This window comes from Notolepis coatsorum (assembly GCF_963971535.1).
Source record: "Notolepis coatsorum genome assembly, chromosome: 10".
In the NCBI taxonomy this organism is placed as follows: Eukaryota; Metazoa; Chordata; class Actinopteri; order Aulopiformes; family Paralepididae; genus Notolepis; species Notolepis coatsorum.
In genome coordinates this window covers 102,304,707-102,323,323 of record NC_140174.1, presented here as the reverse complement: position 1 = coordinate 102,323,323, position 18,617 = coordinate 102,304,707, and the positions used below count along the sequence as shown (strand labels likewise).

The window sequence follows — 18,617 nt, the reverse complement described above, 5'->3', positions numbered from 1 at the left end:
TACTCAACCCTCTACTCAACCCTCTACTCAGCCCTCTACTCAGCCCTCTACTCAGCCCCTCTACTCAACCCTCTACTCAACCCTCTACTCAGCCCTCTACTCAACCCCTCTACTCAACCCTCTACTCAACCCTCTACTCAGCCCTCTACTCAACCCCTCTACTCAACCCTCTACTCAACCCTCTACTCAACCCTCTACTCAGCCCCTCTAATCAACCCTCTACTTAACCCTCTACTCAACCCCTCTACTCACCCCTCTACTCAACCCCTCTACTCAGCCCCTCTACTCAACCCCTCTACTCAGCCCCTGCACTCAGCCCCTCTACTCAACCCTCTACTCAACCCTCTACTCAACCCCTCTACTCAACCCCTCTACTCAACCCTCTATTCAACCCCTCTACTCATTCTCTACTCAACCCTCTACTCAACCCCTCTACTCAACCCCTCTACTTAACCCTCTACTCAGCCCCTTTACTCAACCCCTCTACTCAACCCTCTACTCAACCCCTCTACTCAACCCCTCTACTCAGCCCCTGCACTCAGCCCCTCTACTCAGCCCTCTACTCAACCCCTCTACTCAGCCCCTCTACTCAGCCCCTCTACTCAACCCTCTACTCAACCCTCTACTCAGCCCCTCTACTCAGCCCCTGCACTCAGCCCCTCTACTCAACCCTCTACTCAGCCCCTCTACTCAGCCCCTCTACTCAACCCTCTACTCAACCCTCTACTCAACCCTCTACTCAGCCCCTCTACTCAGCCCCTCTACTCAACCCTCTACTCAACCCTTCTACTCAACCCTCTACTCAGCCCCTGCACTCAGCCCCTCTACTCAACCCTCTACTCAACCCTCTACTCAGCCCCTCTACTCAACCCTCTACTCAACCCTCTACTCAACCCTCTACTCAGCCCCTGCACTCAGCCCCCGTTTCATGATTCACGATGTCATGCCCACGTGTCTGATCTCTCTGCCCTGGTCTGATGCGTTCCTCTCAGGCATGGCCGCCATCACCATCCTGGCTGACAAAGCTGCCCTGGGGATAGTTGGGATAGCAGAGTCCTCCAGAGTCGCCCTGATAGGAGAACCTCAGGGCGACTACAATGGGACTGCAGTGTTCAGGTGAGACAACACCATATCACTGACCATCCAAAAATATTAGTTTTTAATTATTGGAGATTTAAAGGTACAAAAAAAGGTTAAATATACAAAGCTGAAATGTGAAACTTCACATGAGTGTGTGTGCGTGTGTGTGTGTGTGTGCGTGCGTGCGTGCGTGCGTGCGTGCGTGCGTGCATGCGTGTACATACTGTATAGGCATTGCTATGTTTGTTTGTGTTTTAATGTGCATGTGTTTTTGTGTTTTGCGTTCAGCCTTGTACGAGGCCCAGGTGTCTTTGGGCAGGTCCAGGTGTACTGGAACATCACTCCGGCTGAGGCCTCTGAGTTTGAGGAGATCTCTGGAACAGTGACTATGAGAGACGGACAGTCTGCTGCCAACATCGTCCTCAAGGTACTGCCTCTGACTGCACTGGGTTTCTTCGACATAAACAATGTGCAGCTACGCTGTTACAAAAAGTCTACAATTCACAGTCGGCATAGAAGGAATAACAATAATGTGCAATCACACATGGATTGCAGCTCAAAGTACCTACCTGTCTTTGTGTCAGGCCCTGGATGACGAGGTACCAGAGGGGAGACGTGTGTACCAGCTGACCCTGACCTCCGCCACGCCCGGGATGGACATCAGCCCTAACGCCCGGCACGCTGAGGTTACCATGGCAGCCAGTGACCACCCGCACGGCCAGTTCTCTTTCACCCAGGCCCAGCTCCGGGCTACAGAGGAGGAGGGAACGGTGAGGTCATCAAAAATATCTAAGAGGAAGTACTGCAACATTTAGACAAGCTGGTGTCGTCTTGTTGTAGCTCTAAATGGGATTGGTTAGCAGATACAGTACGTCATTCATTGTGTCGACTTACTGAATGGAGCGTAGGGGGTGGGACATGGCGCCCCCACAACAGAGGGATCGGGGGGGCTTTGATTATTTGGCAAACTTCTGCAACATCTGTTGGCTAGATTTACAAACCTCACCAGACCCCCTTCTGCCTCAAAACTCACCAGATTCTATCACCTTTTCTTCCGCCAAAGAGTTCGGTTAGGGTCAGACTTGATGTTCACCAGTCTGGTTATCAGTTATTTCAGACAGACATCCATGACAGCAGATTATCAAGATATAAAGTTAGGTGACGAGATTCAGTTCAGTTCAGTAGTTATGTAAACACAGATATAGTCGAGAATAACATTAGATTCATCGTTAACCCCTGGCTAAATGTTTTCTTTGTGCCCAGGTGAACGGGACAGTGGTGCGTTCCTTGGGCAGCCTGGGTAGCGTGTGGGTGACCTATCAGACGGCGGGCGGCACGGCCCTCAGTGGACTGGACTTCACCCCGGCCTCGGGCCGCCTACTGTTCACCCCTGGTCAGACCTCCCGGCAGGTCACGGTCCGTATCCAAGACGACGACCTTCCGGAAGGCCCGGAGATGTTCTACCTCAACATCACTGAGGTGGAACTGCTCAATGTCAGGTAAAACATTCTTCGAGAGGACATCAAACCTGCAGCTCTTAAAACCCGTTTCATGCTTCTCGTGGCCGGCGCACGTTTTTAAACGGTGCAGATGGTGCCGTTGAATCGGTGCAGATGGTGCTGTCTAAACGCTGCAGATGACATGGTCGACTCGGTGCAGATGGCGTGCATGGTCTCTGTGAATGCCAGGTAATTTCATGCTTCTTGTGATCAGAGCAGCTTCAATCATTGCAATGCGGCCTGTCCGACCCCCATCCGCATTGTTACAAAACCTTGGAGGGTCTCCAATGCTCAGACCCTCCACGGACCCTCCTCCCCAAGGGGCGCAATCGCGCATAATCGCCATGTGGACCACGTTGTCCGCGCTGACCGCAAAAAAAAAAGCATGAAATGGGTTAAAGGCATCTCTCTTCTAGATAGGTCATACACGTTATGGACTACACAGAGACTTCCAGATCTGCTGAAGTCATCGTTGTAAACAAATGAGACTAGTGTAAAGTAGGTTACAATGGCCAGCTATTCCTCATCAGTGTCAGTGACTTTGTGTTATGTGTCTCCCTCTGGTGGTCAGTGTTGTGGACTACACAGTGAGAGAGTCGGGTCTCCAGCTCGATCAGCCTCCATCTATAGGCAACATCTCCACTGTGACCGTGGTCATACAGAAGAACGACAACATCGAGGGCATCCTGGAGATCCAACAGGACTATGTCAACGTCACAGGTTAGAGTCATCTGCATAGAGTGACATGTTTCAACTAAATTATTATTGGGGCTCTGTCAGGCTCAATATGCAACTCTAAGTTGATACTGAAAAGGTATTTAGAAACTAAGCAAGAGTATATTTACACATCATGAAAACCTGTATCTTCTTTGTATTCCTTTTCTCCAGTTGAGGAGGATGTGGGTACCCTGTCTATCCCAGTGGTGAGGAGAATGGGTTCCTACGGCCTGGTCTCAGTTCAGTTTGTCTCTCGAGGCCTGACGGCGACCCCTGACCTCGACTACGTCCTGTCCGATGGTTCAGTGACCTTTATCCACGGGCAGAACACCAGCCACATCAACGTCACCATCATAGATGACCTTGACAGGTTTGTGTTGGTGTGCATGTGTCAGCGTAGAATTGGTTGAACTAAAGATGTACATAGCTTTAACACAACAAAAGATTTATCTCAACCTTTTTTTATTTGATTAAGTTAACTGTTTCATGTATTGAAAGTGCTGTGAATCTAAGGCTACTACTCTTTATGATAAAACACAAGATACTTGTGCCCTAATAAGGATGAACGCTCAATGAAGAAACCAATCCAATCCAGAGATCTTCTCAACCACCTTCCTCTAGAACAGTGTTTCTCAACTGGTGGGTCGCGACCCAAAAGTGGGTCGCGGGGACATTTTGAGTGTGTAAAAAAAATTAAAAATAATAATAAAGTTAAAAGAAATATATATATATATATATATATTTTTTTTTTTATACTTTTTTTTTTTCACTACCTATCTTTGTGAAAGTGGCTTCTCAGCTCTGGTCCAGCTGACGACAAAGCAGAGGAACAGATTGGACATTGAGCATGACCTCAGAGTTGCTTTGTCTACCATCACCCCAGACTTTGAGACTCTTGTCAGGAGCAAACAACATCCCCAGTTATCCCATTAGTTCCCTGGGATGTTAAGCTAAGAGGTCTGCTAAGAAGGATATATTATTTATTATTATTATTATTATTATTTCATTTCATTGGGTTTTTAGCCCTATGTACTTTTGTTGCAACCCCAGTTATCCCATTAGTTCCCCCAAACTTACTGTAGGTCTGTTATGTTAAGCTAAGAAGTCTGTGCTAAGAAGCATAATTATTTATTATTATTATTATTATTATTTTATTTCATTGTGTTTTTACTTTTTAGCCCTAGTTGCACTTTTGTTGCAACCCCAGTTATCCCATTAGTTCCCCCAAACTTAGGTCTGTTATGTTAAGCTAAGAAATCTGCTAAGAAGCATATTATTTATTATTATTTTATTTCATTGAGTTTTTAGCCGTAGTTGCACTTTTGTTGCACTTTTTGTGTTTATTTCATGTTTTTAACAGTACATGAAAGATTGTGTATTACTGCAAAAAAAAAAAATCATAGCGGTTAAAAAATGTGGGTCGCGACTTAATGACTAAGGAAAATGTTGGGTCCCGAGGCGAGACCAGTTGAGAACCACTGCTCTAGAACAACCCTGAGACTCAATGGCCAGCCCAATTCAACAAACGCTACACTTTGAGTTTTGAAAAATAAGATCATAATAAGATCATAATAAAAACTCCACTGACTGTCTCCTCCCTCAGAGAGTACGAGGAGGTGTTTGAGGTCCAGCTGTCAGGAGGACCTACGGGTGGAGCTGTCCTGGGCTCTCACCTGGTTGCCAGGGTAACCATTGCCAAGAGCGACTCTCCCAACGGATTGGTGCGTTTCGTCAATGAGAGCCTGATCATGCTGGTGAATCCTAACTCCACCCTCAAGCTCACCCTGGTCCTGGAGAGGGTGGGGGGCCTGCTGGGGAATGCAACGGTACGACTGATACGCTGCCTCTTCCATAATGCCAACACACTCTGCCTCTATGTTCAGTCCAGAATTAGCTCTATGTTTATAGTCACCTGCCTTTTTCCAGTAGCCTGTTGTTGGACCACCGCCCAGTTCTGCACCCAGAGGACAATCTTTTTTCTTCTTCTCATGGTCGTCATCACAGTTGTTCCACGTGACGTACAGTAACACAAGCTGGTTCTTTACCCCTCCCCCCAAGATCGTACAGTAACACAAGCTGGTTCTTTACCCCCCCCCCCCGCCCCCCCCCAGATCGCATGGAACGTCCTGGGCCCCAACAGCAGAGAGTTCCTTCCGCCGGTCAACTCTGACGTCGGGGAGCCGGTGAACGGCTCGTTCCACTTCGGAGACGGAGAGGCGGGTGTCCGCGCCATCCAGCTGAGCATTCTCCCCCACGGAGAGGTGGAGGTGGAGGAGATCTTTATTGTGGCGCTCACCCTCCTGTCAGGGGACATGGACATTGACCCTCAAGCAGGCGTTGTCACACTCAAGGTATGCTACTGTGAACGGAATGGGAGTTGTTTGTTGTGTTCTGCGTCTGTATACTGTATATACTCTGTGGTGGAAAGTAGCCGAAGCTGAATAACTTACTCAGTCAGAAGAGACCTGATTAATACAGTTTATTAACTCAGTCAAAGTATCAACACAAAAATAGTCAGAGTATGGCTGGATGACTCTCAGCGAGGTGACTAGCTAGGACACCCGGAGTGAGAGAGACCCCACCGGATCTTCAACATCTGTATACCTACAACACTGAGAGGGGTGGGGGCCATAGGTCTAAGGGTGTCATGACATTTCGGGGAAAGGTGGGGGAGGGTTTGTTGGGGTTAAGAATGAGGGATGAGGGTAGGAAGGGAAGCTGGGTGAGGGCGATCAAAGAGAGGTGGGGGAAGGGAGTTTTATCTCCCACAATATACTGTATACTGTATGTCTATTGTATTTTCACATGTTGTTTTTATCTGAACTCCTTAACCCTTTCACTACCACACTAGAGAAGGTTAACCCTTTCACTACCACACTACAGACAGTTAACCGTCTGCAGTGTGGTAGTGAAAGGGCTTACCTTCTGTAGTGTGGTAGTGAAAGGGTTAACCCTTTGTCGTGTGGCAGTGAAAGGGTTAACCATTTGGTAGTGTGGTAGTGAAAGGGTTAATGCAAGCCATACTGGACTGGGTGTTGTCATGAACCACAGGGTTAATTCATCATTCCACGTTGTATAATTGTTGAATTTAGTGTCATTGGATTTCCGCCAAGCTGTTTTTTTTTTTGGCACATGTGACTCGTGATTATTGACGTGTCTCTTGTTTGTGTATCTCTCTGCCAGGTGGAGAAGTTTGGCGATCCTAACGGTATAGTGCAGTTCACAGCAGAAGCCCTGAGAGAGCGGGTCTACAGTGAGCCCACAGACTCAGGGGGACCCCTCAACATCTCCCTAGTCGTCACACGCAGGGAGGGCGTCACGGGGAACGTCACGGTAAAATGACATCAAATGTAAAATGCTAAGCATCTAAGTCTACGTTGTATATATATCGGCTAGATTTGTATATTATCTTATTTTTAATTTGGTGTGTTACTAGTCAGGTTGTGCCTCTATGCATTATGCACTTTACTATGATATGCACTTTAGGGGATGTTGATCTTAACATTAGCATTTGTCCTTTTATACTGTCTGTGGTTTTTTCTTACTGTCCATGTTTTTCTTTGTTGTACTGTTTCTGCTCTGCTCCTGTATTGGTTTTAGTTGTAGACACACAGTATTGCTCTGTACCTGTATTCCAATGTGGATTCGTCCATACATGGCAAATAAAATCTCTGACTCTGACTCTGACCTAGAGGCATCTCTAGAAAGCAAGAGGCTCAATAAATTAGAATATCGTGGAAAAGTTATTTTATTTCAGTCATTCAATTCAAAAAGCGAAACTCTCCTAGATTATAGATTCATTACACACAAAGTGAAATATGTCAAGCCTTTATTTGTTTTAAATAGATGATTATGGCTTACAGCCAGGGGAGGAAACTAACTTTTTGGCTTACCAGCCAACTGGCGAGTATCTGATTTTTTTTACCAGCCAAACAGATTTTTTACCAGACAAAGAAAATCGCTAATTGTGATAATTACTTCTTTGTACGTCTTCGTCTAAATTGATTTTCAATCATAGTAAATTAATCACACTGTCTCTACTCTTCAAAATATTACATCATTAAATCACATATTAACATGAAAGAGGGAACTATTCTGGACTGGGTTGGGCTGAACTGGGCAGTGAAAGATGCTGGGTTGGGCTGGTCTAGGTTATACTGAATGATGAATTGAAAATGAATTGAAAATGGGGGACCCTGATGTAAACAAGACGAAAGTCTTTCTCTGGTCTGCATCCCCTTAACAATTGCATGTATTGAGCCGTACTGTACTGTACCCATTCTGCAATCTGTTAAATAAAGTTTTCATTCATTCATTCATCACAGCTCAACTACTAGGAATGTGTGTCTGACTCTTAAGTGCAGGAAATATTCATCAGAAAGGGGGGACATGATGGAGGGAATGGAAAGAGCAGGTTTGACAAGACAGGGTTGAAGGGCATATTGGAGTGTGGAGGAAGTGGACAAGGCATTAAGCAAACAGGACTGAAATGGGGGACCCTGATGTAAACAAGACGAAAGTCCTTCTCTGGTCTGCATCCCCTTAACAATTGTGTGTATTGAGCTGTACTGTATTGTACCCATTCTGCAATCTGTTAATAAAGTTTTCAATCAATCAATCAATCAATACTGGGTTGGGCTGGTTTAGGTTGGACTGAGTTGGGCAGTGAAAGAACCAAGCATTTCACTGTAATGTAATAGCTAAATAAAACAACTTGAACTTGACTTGTTACATTTGCACTCTGGTTGTATGCCAAATGTATTCTGGTTGTACTGTACTTGTGCTGTAAGATGACAATACATTGGAACCGAATCCACAACGCTAGGGGTTCAGCAGGTGTATTCTGAATGCCAAGTATGACAACATCACCGTTGTGAAGGGCATATGGGCGAGTGGTGATATGGGGGGAACCCCGGTAATAATAAAATGTCACTCGGCTGCATTTAAGCAAAGCCGCTCAGTATAGTCGTCCACTATGTTGAATGCGCGTTATGGTAGCTTGTTACATGCTAGGTAGCTAGCCGGCTAATGCTGGTTGACTTGTCATTCTCATCCGACTCGAAGGCGACGCGTCGCGTGCTGTTGTTCGCCCCCATCTCAGACCGCACTGATATCCGAAAGCGACGACTCTACATGCAATTATTTTCATCCACTGATGTGTTTTTGTAAGTTTGTCTACGTTGTCAAGCCGGCTGCCGGTGGCAGGAGTTTGTAGGTCTGCGCGCAGTGGTCTGTCCACTTCCCCTAGATGGGCGGCATCTTCTAGAAAATGAGTGTTCATTGGAGGAGCTTAGAGCGCATCTGTACAACGATGATGTTCATTGGTTATGGTCTGATTATTATGTGGCGCAAATGGGAGGAATCAAGGGGGGAGTCAGAGTTCGGTTTGTGCCAGTGAGCGAATCAGCAGATTGCAGAATGATTTTTTTGTTTTGTAATTACTAGTACTCGCCAGACTGGCGAGTGCTCTTCATGAATTACTGAAATTGGCGAGTAAAGTGGCCTAATTTCCTCCCCTGCTTACAGCGAATGAAAGCCCAAAATTCTGTATCTCAGAACGTTTGATAAGACCAATACAAAAAAAATAAGATTATATATAAATGCCGGCCTTCTGAAAAGTTCATGTGTGTTCACTCAGTACTTGGTTGGGGCTCCTTTTACACAAATTACTGCATCAATACAGCAAAATAGATAGACTTTTCCACAATATTCAAATGTATTGAGCCGCACCTGTATATACACATATAGATTAAGTTAAATCCCCTCTCTCTCTCTCTCTCTCCCCCTCTCTCCAGGTCTATTGGCAGATACAGAGCGTCTCAGACCTAGCGGGTGACTTCCTGGCTGTCTCTGGCTCGGTGGTAATCCTGGAGGACCAGAGGGAGGCGGAGGTCGTCCTCAGCCTGCTGCCCGACACGGTGCCAGAGCTGGAGGAGCTCTACACTGTCACCCTTACCAGCGTAGAGGGCGGTGCCACCTTGGACGCCAACCCCAACCGCACCAGCGTGCACATCAGGTTGGTGTTTTGGCTGACATTTTATTAACAGCCCATCTGAAGACGTTTTGTTGGAATTTAGGATCGAAATTGAAACGTTGAAAACCTTCTGGTAGCTAATAGTGTATAATTATTTGTATTATTTGTTTCGTTGTTTAACCTTCTGTGTATTGTTGCAGTGAAAGGGTGAAAGTTCCGTTTGGTAGTGTGGCAGTGGAAAGGTTTAAAGTTCGACTCCTCTCCTTCTGTCCCCCAGGGTGCTTTCTAACGACGAGCCCCACGGCGTGTTCGTCCTGGATCCCGATCATCAGTCTATAGCAGTGCTGGGCTCGGGGTCGGAGGTCAGCAGAGTGGTGGTTCTGAACGTGACGCGGCAGGCCGGGCTGTTTGGCAACACCAGCGTGGGTTACAGAGTCACCGCCGGGGGGCTGGACACAGACGAAGCGCTGGGAGCAACGGCTGCAGGGAGGATACTGGTGAACGACGGAGAGGCCTCTGGAAGTGTCACTCTGCCAATCAGCAGCCAGGTGAGAGATGAATGTGAGGATGACAATACGCCGGGCTTGTTTTTTGTCGCATTATTATGCTATGTGTTAGGGATTAGCATCGACAGTATAATAGTAATAGTTTATGTAAATATCGTTTTCTCGAAAAATATATTTTCCCTTGTTTTTTTTACCAGAAACTACACTGTGTAGTGTATTAAGAGGGGACCCTATTAACTGTTACACCACTGGACGGCATCACTAGCTAGCCAGGTAGCATAACAGAAAAGAAAGATGAAGAAAGAGAGACCGGAGATGTTACAATGTTTTGTATGTTTGCCATGTTGTTTCACTAAGCTCACACATTTCAAGCGTCAGTGATGTAACTTTCCAAATGAATGCTTCTGTTCTTGGAAATACACTCGCTTGGTCTGCTAGCGCCAGCTGTTAGCAATGACAGCTGCCAGCTAGCTTGCTTGTTGGATCATCTCATGTTCGCTATTAAATAAAAACAAAACCATACGTTAACCCATTCTCTGCCACCACTTTGATCATCCTAAACCATTCTCTGCCAGTACTGTAAGTCTATGGAGATGTTCACCTTCTTTGCAGGGCTATAACTTTTTAAATTGTATTGCTAAATTGACATTACTATGGCCCATTCAACATCCATTAGCTATCGTTCAGGATGTAGGAACGTTTTACTTTTTCATTCACACATTCATACGAAAATACCGTCTAGAGTATAAATATGTTTTTATCGTTTTCTGCAGTATTTCCTAGAACGTGAGATATAGACATAAATGCATATATTAGATTATCAAATGGCGTTTGATACCGATCAACGTTATATTAAAAATGTCAACTGTACATAGTCCTAAACGTTATGACTGATCATCCGCGGGTGAACGGAGGGGGGGGGGGGGGGGGGGTCGTTTATAATTCCGTGACCGACGTTAAATGATTTATGTAGTATGGGAGAGCAGTTTGTATCGAAAATGATAATGTAATGATGTAATGGCGCGACCCCGGTCAGTCGCCTCTGGTTTAGCTCTGCGACGATTGTGCACACTTTTAGCTATTATGTTTGTTTTTTCTACTTTTTTTATTAAAACATCACTGGCGGGTACGTCATACGACCGCCAGACACTTATGGACCTAAACCCCAGACTCAAAGAGGAGTTTGGAGACACTTTATGCCTAGAATGGCCACCGGAGATCAGACGGGACAACAAAGACAAAGACAAAGGAACCGGCAGGAAGAGACACAGAGGCAAAAGTGGAGGAATCAAGCTGAGGTTAGCTGGCGGAGCTACACGGACATCTCAACAAACATCAAATTAAACATCCAGACGCAGCAATGATCGTAGCTGGTGACTTCAACCAGGCGAATTTGAAAAAAGTGATGCCGTCCTTTTTTCAACACATCGCCTGCTCCACAAGAGGGAGGAACACACTCGACCACTGTTACACACCGTTCAGAGCCGGCTACAAGGCTGTAGCGGCTCCACCATTGATGGGGGCTACAAGCTCATCCGACCACGACTCCATCTTGTTATTCCCCGCTTACAAACAAAGATCACGTGACGCCATCGTGTCACGTGTGACAAAAAAATTGACCGACCAATCAGAGGCCACGCTCCAGGATGCGCTCGAGGACACGGACTGGAATATGTTTCAAGGAAGCGCCAGTGACGTCAGCGAGTTCGCGGCGAGTTCAGCAGCTCTGAACTCTCGCACCACTGCTTACAACCTGGGCAGAGAGTCAGGAAACATGGAGGAGTACAAGGCTACAGTCTATACTCTGCGCAAGGCTGTAAAACTTGCAAAACGGACATATGCTGATAAACTGGAGACACAAATGGCACAAAACGACACAAGAGGCTTATGGCGGGGACTGAGGACAATAACTGACTACAAAGTCAGCGCCCCCTCAATTGTCTCTCTCGCGGACAAACTCAACTCTTTCTACGCTCGGTTTGGTGTAGACAGTGGAGCCGCTAGCTCAACGGCTAGTGACGTCACTGGCGCGCCAGCTGTTGTGGAGGGGGGGGGGGGGCAACCGCGGGGGGGCGGGGACGCTCTCTCGTTGTCGGAACACAGTGTGAGAAGAGCATTTACGCAGGTGAACACCAGAAAAGCGGCTGGCCCAGATGGTATAACAGGACGCATACTTAAGTCCTGTGCCAACCAGCTAGCCCCTGTGTTCACCGCCATATTTAATCAATCCCTGGCGGAGTCAGTGGTCCCTGCCTGCTTCAAGATGTCTACCATCATCCCTGTACCGAAGAAACCCTCCCCAACATGTCTCAATGACTACAGACCGGTGGCACTCACTTCTGTGGTCATGAAATGTTTCGAGAGGCTGGTCAAGGAGCACATTTGTGCCTCCCTCCCCAGTGATATGGACCCTATGCAATTTGCATACAGGACAAACAGGTCCACTGACGACGCGGTCTCCCAGGTACTGCACAGCACCCTCTCTCACCTTGACCGCCAGAAGGGGGGCTATGTGAGACTGTTGTTCATTGACTACAGCTCAGCGTTCAACACCATAGTCCCCACCAGACTGGTGGACAAGCTGATCGAGCTGGGTCTGAGCTCCGCCCTGAGCGCCTGGGTACTGGACTTTCTGAGTGAAAGACTCCAGGCGGTCAGGGTAGGGGGTCAGACCTCCAACACCATCACCCTGAGCATCGGGTCCCCCCAGGGCTGTGTTCTGAGCCCCCTGCTGTACTCACTCTACACACACAATTGTGTGGCCAAGTTCAGCTCCAACTCCATAGTGAAGTTTGCAGACGACACAGTGGTGGTGGGGCTGATCTCAGACAACGACGAGAAGGCCTACCGGGAGGAGGTTGAGGTACTGGAACGCTGGTGCCAGGACAACAGCCTGCTCCTGAACATTGGTAAAAGAAAAGGAGCTGATCGTGGATTATAGGAGAGGACAGCAGGAGACACACACACCACTGAGGATAAACGGGGCTACCGTGGACAGGGTGAGCAGCTTTAAGTACCTGGGGGTCCACATCTCAGAGGATCTGACATGGACAACACACATAGACTCAGTCGTAAAAAAGGCGAAGCAGCGCCTCTACCACCTGAGACAGTTAAGGAAGTTCAGAGTATCTGGGAAGATACTCCAGTCCTTCTACTACGGAGCTGTAGAGAGCATCTTGACTGGTAACATCACTGCCTGGTATGGAAACAGCACGGCACAGGACAAGAAGGCCCTACAGAGAGTGGTGCGCTCAGCCGAGCGTACCACGGGTATTGCACTACCTCCCCTGCAGGTTCTATACAACAAGAGGTGCAAATCCAGAACCTGCAGAATAATGAAAGACCCTCACCACCCCAACAACAGCCTGTTCCAGCTGCTGAGGTCAGGCAGACGCCTGCGAACCCCAGCTACTAGGACAGAGAGACTTCGGCTCAGCTTCTTCCCCCAGGCCATCAGAGCCTTGAACACTGAACTCTACACACACAAACACACATGAGCACACACACTACACGCACGCTGTACACGCTCGCACACTAGCAGCCACTTTAACATGAGCAAGCACACACTCATGCTGCACACGCCCCCACACTTATGGCCACTAAGGAAGGGTCACTTTAAAAATAGTATAGTAACAGTAACAGTGTATATGCACTACCAAAGGACCTAGCATGTCCTCCATGCTCTGTAAATAACTTATGTACAAATACCGATATGCCCTACTATGTTACCTGTTTATTGCACAATGTTGTTTTATTGGATTCTATTATATGTTGTTACTACTGTATTACACATCGTTGCAGGCAAGACCACCCGCATTTCATTGTATACTTGTATGCCGTGACAAATAAAACTCTTGACTCTTGACTTGACTAAAGAAAAACGCTGAAACTCACGTCAGTCTCCTCGTACCGTTGGGCGATGAGAGTGGAGCAAACAGATCCCAGTTATGTGATGTGGATCAATGCAATCCAGTTCCGGTTTGTATAATACTAATATACGCCCAAATCATGTGGATTATTGAGTTATGGCAACGGATCCATATCCACGGTGTGTGTATTGAGTCCCGCGACGATAAACGAGTGGCCAGACGGAATAGGCAGACGCACCGGGATCACAAGAGATCCACTTCCGGTTGCAACTCGCCGATCAGCCACCAGGTGGCAGTATTGAAGCGTTGCAGAGTTGTAATGGCTCCCGCAGCATATGACAAGGCTCCGTGAGTGAAATATGAATACCATGACGAAAATATGAAATATGAACTTGAAACACGTCGTACGCCGTTATTGGCAGAATTCGCATGAACTTGAAACCCGTCGTACGACGTGATTGGCGGGAAAAGGGTTAACATGGAAGCTCAGACATTTCAAGCATCAACAATGTAACTTATGTCATGTTCACTATTAATTAAGTAAAAACTAAATCATATGTTGGGGCGGAGGTTTGCCCATCCCTACTACGTGTCCACAGGTACACATTTTTGTTACCCAAGTTACCCAACAAGGCAGCGTAAAAAAAAGGCTTCACATAAAAAACGTTATGAATGAAGCAACACAACAAATATATACTAGGAGAAGCAGAAGCTCTTGGAAGCATAATTAACTTCAAACACTAATGTTTAGCAGCACTTTATACCACTGTTAGAGGACTTGTGTTCATGTCCCCTCTCTCTGTAGGTGTTTCTCTCCGTGGGTGAGACGTTCACTGTAGAGCTGTCTGATGTCATACTGCTCAGCCCTCTCCTCAGCACCCCACCTCGTCTCCTGCCAGAGGCCAGCGTTGCTATGGTGACTGTACCAGAGGAGGCCGCCAGCTCTGAGGTGAATCTAGATAGGACATTATCCCTGCCTGAAACATTGCCTTGATCAATTTTCTTTTTCTTTTCCTTTTGCTGACTGGTATTTGTTTAATTTTGCATGTGGGAGACTCTTGTGTTTTTAATCATTTCAGTCTTCATCTTCCTAGTCGATAAGCCTGTATTTATCCGTCTCCTCGCCCTCCACCAGGGGGCACACTCAGACCTGTTTCACCACCTCCTCTCCAGACTCCTCCTGTTGACTTATTCTGTTACTTCATTCAGAGGTCATCCTGCATGCAACTGAATTAGATCTCCATGCCTGGGTATCCCTGTGAAAACTCAATATGTCAGGATGTCTGAGAGGACCATCTAACACAGCAGAGCTAACCCAATCATCTGACCGCTAATCACCAAATGAGCCCCATTTACCTCGTAGACCTTGTTAGCATCGCAGCTAGCCCCTGTGTTATCTAAGGAATGCAGACGTCAACAGGGAGGCAGGTAACATAACATCACTGGCGTATGTATACAGAAGGTCATTATGATATGAGAGAATACGCTTATGTCATTACTCATCGTGCCTGGTTTAATAAGTGTGAAAGAAAACAACAGAGCGATTAACCTTGTGTCCTTTCCTCTAAATGGCGTTTATAGGTGGGCTTTGCCTCAGTGGTTCTGCAGGTGTTCAGCTTGGAGACTGGCGCGTGTGAGGCGATGGTGACCCGGTCGGGGCTGTTTGGTGCCGTCATGGTGGAGTGGAGTGCCGGTTACCCACCAGGACAGGCTCCTCTGGGCTTCAGACCGGGAGTCATCAGCCCAAGCTCCGGTAAGACTCCACTCAGACCGGCTCAGAACCACTCAGAGACTCTCCCCGACTCAGAACCACTCAGAGACTCTCCCCCCGACTCAGAACCACTCAGAGACTCTCCCCCCGACTCAGAACCACTCAGAGACTCTCCCCGACTCAGAACCACTCAGAGACTCTCCCCCCGACTCAGAACCACTCAGAGACTCTCCCCCCGACTCAGAACCACCCAGAGACTCTCCCCGACTCAGAACCACTCAGAGACTCTCCCCCCGACTCAGAACCACTCAGAGACTCTCCCCGACTCAGAACCACTCAGAGACTCTCCCCCCGACTCAGAACCACCCAGAGACTCTCCCCGACTCAGAACCACTCAGAGACTCTCCCCGACTCAGAACCACTCAGAGACTCTCCCCCCGACTCAGAACCACTCAGAGACTCTCCCCGACTCAGAACCACCCAGAGACTCTCCCCGACTCAGAACCACTCAGAGACTCTCCCCCCGACTCAGAACCACCCAGAGACTCTCCCCGACTCAGAACCACCCAGAGACTCTCCCCGACTCAGAACCACCCAGAGACTCTCCCCGACTCAGAACCACTCAGAGACTCTCCCCCCGACTCAGAACCACTCAGAGACTCTCCCCCCGACTCAGAACCACTCAGAGACTCTCCCCGACTCAGAACCACTCAGAGACTCTCCCCCCGACTCAGAACCACCCAGAGACTCTCCCCGACTCAGAACCACTCAGAGACTCTCCCCGACTCAGAACCACTCAGAGACTCTCCCCCCGACTCAGAACCACTCAGAGACTCTCCCCGACTCAGAACCACCCAGAGACTCTCCCCGACTCAGAACCACTCAGAGACTCTCCCCCCGACTCAGAACCACCCAGAGACTCTCCCCCCGACTCAGAACCACCCAGAGACTCTCCCCCCGACTCAGAACCACCCAGAGACTCTCCCCCCGACTCAGAACCACCCAGAGACTCTCCCCGACTCAGAACCACTCAGAGACTCTCCCCGACTCAGAACCACCCAGAGACTCTCTCCCCGACTCAGAACCACCCAGAGACTCTCCCCGACTCAGAACCACCCAGAGACTCTCCCCCCGACTCAGAACCACCCAGAGACTCTCCCCCCGACTCAGAACCACCCAGAGACTCTCCCCCCGACTCAGAACCACCCAGAGACTCTCCCCGACTCAGAACCACCCAGAGACTCTCCCCGACTCAGAACCACCCAGAGACTCTCCCCGACTCAGAACCACCCAGAGACTCTCCCCGACTCAGAACCACCCAGAGACTCTCTCCCCGACTCAGAACCCGACTCAAACCGTTCTGGCTGAACTGTACTGCTCTCTTTCTTGGATGTATTGTGAACACAATACCTTTTACAGATACCCAAAGACTAGATATATTATTTTCATCATGGCATGCACTCACCACAGTCCCCCCACGTTGAACTACACTCTTCCGCATTGGAATATAGGCCCGATAGTCGGACCACTTCATCCTCTCTTAGAACATAAACCTCTCTAAATAAAGGAAACCTGGTGATCGCAAACAATGATATGAAACAATAGCTTTGCCGCTCTGCTCTGCTACCAATCTCTATTGCCCCGGTGAATTTTACAGGTTGTGTGTCTCAAACGTGTGTCTCGTGCTCCTCCTCCTCAGGCTCAGTGATCCTGGCCCACGGAGAGAGGAGTAAAGCCGTGTCTCTGACTGCTCTGCCTGATGTGTCTGAGCCGGCAGCCTACGCCATCCACCTTACCGCTGCCGGCGCGAGCCCTGGTGCAGCCACTCCTGCCAGGCTCAGGTAAAGGTTCAACAGGTCACCTGTGAGACAACTGGATCTGTGTAACAGACTCTGCAAAAGCTTTTATACAAAGTAAATACAATTCACGGCAGAAATGTGTCCAACATTACTGATATCACTATAACCCATAACTTCATATGGGGGGGGGGGGGGGAGTGGCTCAGGAGGTAGAGCGGTCGTCTGGTAATATGAAGGTACCCGGTTCGATTCCTGCTCCTCCCGGTAGCGTGTGGAAGTGTCCTTGAGCAAGACACTTAACCCCCTAACTGCTCCCGATGAGCAGGTTGGCTCCTTGCATGGTTGCCTCCGCCGTCAGTGTGTGAATGGCTGAATGGGTGAATGTGAGGCATAAGTTGTGAAGTGCTTTGGATAAAAGTGCTGTATAATAAACGCAGTCCATTTACCAATGATATCCATCTCCAGGTCGGGTTATACTGTGGCGGAAGTGGAGCCGTTGGGAGTTTACCAGTTTTCTCCTGACTCTCGCCAGTTGGTCATCGAGGAGGACGTCCAGACCATAACGCTCTACATCCAGCGCCTCTACGGTTCCCGCAGCAATCGCACCCTCCTTTCCTACGAGACGTTGTCCGGCAGCGCGCTCGGCGGAGAGGACTTCGCGGCCGTGCGGGACGGGCAGCTGGTCTTCGACTCGCCCCACCAGATGGCCGCCTCGCTCAACCTCTCCGTCCTTGACGACTCCCTCTTCGAGCCCGACGAGAGCTTCTACGTCAACCTCACGGACGTCCAGGTCCTCGCCGACGATCCGCGGTTGATGGAAGCTCCCGCTCGCCTCAACCCTCAGCACCGCGTGGCCACGGTCACCATCCTGGCCAGCGACACCCCAGACGCCACGGCGGGGGTGCTGAGCATCGGACCGGGACTCGTCCGGACCGAGGAGGACCGGGAGCAGGAGGCCCAGCAGGAGAAGAGGGTGGTTCTGAGGGTCCGCAGGGCTGACAGTCTGGATCAGGCTGTGAGCGTCAGGGTCCAAGCATACGGAGGTGTGTGTGTGCGTTCTGGTGTTTAAAAGAAGTTACGATGACAGATGAATTTCCCCAGTTTGAATGGGGGTTAAAATCTGATGTATTATTTGTAGGGATGTCTGATATTATCGGCCAATATTGGCATTAAAATGTAATATCGGAAATGGTCGGTATCGATTAAAAAATGTATTTAACCTTTATTTACCCAGGCAAGCAAGTAAGAACAAATTCTTATTTTATTTATTATCAAAAGTATGCATAATGTTGTGTTAATTCCACGACAAGAGATATGTAATGTTAATTACCTGAAATGTTTCCGTTTTTTGGGTGGGGGGGAACCCTGCATATATCGGTATCGGTTGATATCGGTATCGGAAATTAAGAGTTGGACAATATCGGTATATCGGATATCGGTAAAAAAGCCCATATCGAACATC

The 18,617-nt window shown here is 48.3% G+C and overlaps 1 protein-coding gene across 1 annotated transcript in view; it reads left to right on the top strand.

The window, feature by feature from the left end:
- The window catches only part of LOC311235661 (adhesion G-protein coupled receptor V1-like), a gene marked incomplete at both ends in the record, with an annotated part of 226,226 nt that overhangs the window by 199,194 nt on the left and 8,415 nt on the right, over positions 1–18,617 (top strand). Inside the window, 15 exons of the mRNA XM_084323125.1 lie at positions 993–1,116; positions 1,369–1,507; positions 1,665–1,850; positions 2,344–2,579; positions 3,151–3,299; positions 3,468–3,666; positions 4,900–5,122; positions 5,408–5,647; positions 6,480–6,629; positions 9,092–9,312; positions 9,548–9,818; positions 14,451–14,594; positions 15,227–15,398; positions 17,056–17,197; positions 17,621–18,198. Of these exons, the coding sequence (XP_084179251.1) occupies positions 993–1,116; positions 1,369–1,507; positions 1,665–1,850; positions 2,344–2,579; positions 3,151–3,299; positions 3,468–3,666; positions 4,900–5,122; positions 5,408–5,647; positions 6,480–6,629; positions 9,092–9,312; positions 9,548–9,818; positions 14,451–14,594; positions 15,227–15,398; positions 17,056–17,197; positions 17,621–18,198 (3,174 nt within the window). The remainder of the gene's footprint in view (positions 1–992; positions 1,117–1,368; positions 1,508–1,664; positions 1,851–2,343; positions 2,580–3,150; positions 3,300–3,467; positions 3,667–4,899; positions 5,123–5,407; positions 5,648–6,479; positions 6,630–9,091; positions 9,313–9,547; positions 9,819–14,450; positions 14,595–15,226; positions 15,399–17,055; positions 17,198–17,620; positions 18,199–18,617) is intronic.